Below are 3,195 nucleotides of genomic sequence, written 5' to 3'. Positions count from 1 at the left end.
CCCCAGCAGCACCCAAGGGTGCACAGGAGCACCCAAGGCTGCGTTCAGGACCCCCAGCAGCACCCAAGGGTGCACAGGAGCACCCAAGGCTGCGTTCAGGACCCCAGCAGCACCCAAGGGTGCACAGGAGCACCAAAGGCTGCGTTCAGGACCCCCAGCAGCACCCAAGGGTGCACAGGAGCACCCAAGGCTGCGTTCAGGACCCCCAGCAGCACCCAAGGGTGCACAGGGGCACCCAGGGCTGCATTCAGGACCCCCAGCAGCACCCAAGGGTGCACAGGAGCACCCAAGGCTGCGTTCAGGACCCCCAGCAGCACCCAAGGGTGCACAGGAGCACCCAAGGCTGCATTCAGGACCCCAGGAGCACCCAAGAGTGTGTTCAGGAGCACCCAAGGGTGCACAGGAGCACCCAAGGCTGCATTCAGGACCCCGGGAGCACCCAAGGGTGCACAGGAGCACCCAAGGCTGCGTTCAGGCACCCGGGAGCACCCAAAGCTGCGTTCAGGTACCCGGGGGTGCATGTGAGCACCCAGGAGCGTACAGGGATGCCGAGGACCCAGTGCTGCCAGGGCCGCCTCCGAGCACCCTAGGGTGCTGCCCCCCCCTAGACGGTGCTCTCGAGCATCCAGTGGGTGCTGCCGAAGGAGGGGCGCAGGGTGGGGGCTGCGTCGGGCAGGTCGAGGCGCGGCAGCGAGCCGTGGCGCCGAGTCCGTGCGCGCCGTGGGTAGCTGTGGCTGGGGAAGAGCCCCCGGGCCCCCCCACCGGCAGCACCCATGGGTGCCGGGGGCGGGAGGGCGGGGGGCGGCGGCGGCGGCGGCTCCGGCTCGGGGGGTCTGTGGGTGCCGTTGGTCTGGGAGCAGACGCTGGCGACGGCGGCGGGGGGACGGCGGGCAGCCGCCGCCTTGTAGCGGGCGGTGAGGATGAGGATGAAGACGAGGACGGAGGTAGCGATGGCGGCGCCGATGACGATGATGACGGTGCCCCCCAAAAAATGGGGTCGGGGGAGGGCGGCGCAGCCGGGGGCCCCCCCGGCCGTGGCGAAGCGGACGCAGCCGAGGGCGCGGGCGGTGGGCAGCGCCGTCGCCCCCTCGGCGTAGAGCGCCGAGACGCAGAGGTCGTACTCGCGCCCCGCCGCCAGGTCCCGCAGCACGAAGCTCCGGCTGGAGGGCGGCAGCAGCCTGGGGGGGCACGGAGGGGGTCGGGGGGGGCGCGGCCACGCGCACGCGACGCGGCGGCACCGGCGGGCGAGGCCATGCGGCTCCGCGTGCTCCCAGGCGACGCCGTGCGGTGCCACGCGACGCCGTGCGACGCCACGCGGCACCGAGCGATGCCGTACGGCACCGTGCGATGCCGCGCTGGGCTGCGCGATGCCGCGCGGTGCTGCGCAATGCCACCGGGCTCCGTGCGATGCCACGCTGTGCCGTGCCACGCCACAATGCGCCGTGCGACTCCCCGCAGCCCCGTGCGACGCCCCGCGGCCCCGTGCGACGCCAGGCAACATCCCAGGCTGCCGTGCAAGGCTGTGCAGCGCCGCCCAGCCCCCTGCAACGCAGCCCCCGGCGCAGCGCGGTGCAACACGGGGAAAGGCACCCAAAGCCCGCACCCCGCAGCCCCCCAGAGCCCCCCAGGACCCCCCAGAGCCCCCCTCAGCCCCCCCGGCGGGCACCCACCTGTAGACGAGGGAGTCGTCGAGGGAGCTGTTGTACTGGATCTGGAACATGCGGATGCCGGGGACGTGGCGCTGGGGCAGCCAGCGGATGCGCGCCGAGGAGGCCGTCAGCTCGGCCGCCACGATGCGCCGCTCGCCCGCCGCCCGCGACTCGTTGCCGCCGGCGCGAGCCATGTCGGAAGGGCCGGGCCCGGCTTCGGCGTCCCCCTCCCCGTCGCTGCGAGGGACGGGCAGCGGCAGGACGGCCACCTGCACCCGGGCGGCCGCCTCGCCGGCGGCGTTGGAGGCGACGCAGGTGAAGGCGCCGTGGTCGCGGAGCGTGGCCACCCGCAGCTCCAAGGAGCCGTCGGGCCGGACGGCACGGCGCGAACCGTTCTGCACCAACCGCCCGTCGGGACCCAACCAATGCAGCGCCGGCGGCGGGTCGCCGGCGGCGGCGCAGCCCAACCGTAAGGGTTGGCCTTCCAACACGGCAGCGGGGTCGGCGGCCGCTCCAGCGATGGCCGGCGCCCGGCATGCCAGCTCCTCCTCTGGCACGGCCCAGAGCAGGCGGCCGGCGAGCGGCGGCGGCGAGGCGCAGCTCTCTAACCGGCCCGGCCGCGCCAACCGGCGCAACCACAGCAGCTCGCAGTTGCAATGCAAAGGGTTCCCCCCCGCCGCCAAACTGGGTCCCGGCGGTCCCGGCACCGGCGGTAACGCCCGTAGGCGGTTGGCGGTGAGGTCCAACCGCGCCAAGCGGGGCAACCGCGCCACCGCCCCGGCGGGGACCCGCTCCAAGAGGTTGTGATCCAAGGTGAGGGTGGCCAAACTGGCCATGCTGGCCACCGCCTCCCACGGCAAGGCCGGCAAATTGTTATGGGAGAGATCGAGATCCTCCACCGTGGCGGCGAAGGCGGCGAAGGCGGCGGGTTCGATGGCGGCCAGTTGGTTGTTGGCCAAGATGAGGTGGCGGAGGCTGGCCAGGCCCCGCAGCTGCGCCCCGCTCAGCGCCGGCAGCCGGTTGCCGTCCAGGTGGAGCGCGCGGAGGGCGCGGAGGTCGGCGAAGGCGCCGGGCGCCAAGCGGCGCAGCCCGTTGCGGGAGAGGGTGAGGTGGACCAGGCTGCTCATGTTGGCGAAGTCGGCGCGTCCCACGGCGCCGATGAAGTTGTCGGCGAGACGCAGCTCCACGGCGGCGCGGTCCAGGGTGGGGGGCACGGCCAGGAGGCCGGTGCGGGCGCAGAGGAGGGTGGGGTTGGGGGCGGCCGCCGGGCAGAGGCAGCGGGGGGGGCAGCGGTGGGACCCCGCCACCGCCCCCAGCATCACCAGGGGGACCAGCAGCTTCGCCATCCTCCGCCGGCCCCGGCGGCGCCTGCGGGGGGGACGGGGGGCGCGGGGTCAGGCTGGGGGGCAGGATCGGGCCCGGGGGGGGGCAGAATCGGGCCCAAGGGGGGCAGGATCGGGCCCGGGGGCAGGAGGCAGGATTGGCCCGGGGGGGTCAGGATCGGGCCCGGGGGCAGGGGGCAGGATCGGGCCCAAGGAGGGCAGGA

General features: G+C 74.5%; 1 protein-coding gene across 1 annotated transcript; it reads right to left on the bottom strand.

Moving 5' to 3' along the window:
• Window positions 1-604: 604 nt before the first annotated feature.
• LRFN1 (leucine rich repeat and fibronectin type III domain containing 1) lies at window positions 605-2,995 on the bottom strand (the record flags this gene model as incomplete). The annotated part of the gene is made up of 2 exons (XM_082333615.1): window positions 605-1,178; window positions 1,671-2,995. The coding sequence occupies 2 exons, from the start codon at window positions 2,993-2,995 to the stop codon at window positions 605-607; spliced, it is 1,899 nt and encodes a 632-aa protein (XP_082189741.1).
• Window positions 2,996-3,195: the final 200 nt, after the last annotated feature.

Source organism: Platalea leucorodia (genome assembly GCF_965183815.1).
Source record: "Platalea leucorodia genome assembly, chromosome: 26".
In the NCBI taxonomy this organism is placed as follows: domain Eukaryota; kingdom Metazoa; phylum Chordata; class Aves; order Pelecaniformes; family Threskiornithidae; genus Platalea; species Platalea leucorodia.
This window is presented reverse-complemented; position numbering and strand designations above follow the sequence as displayed.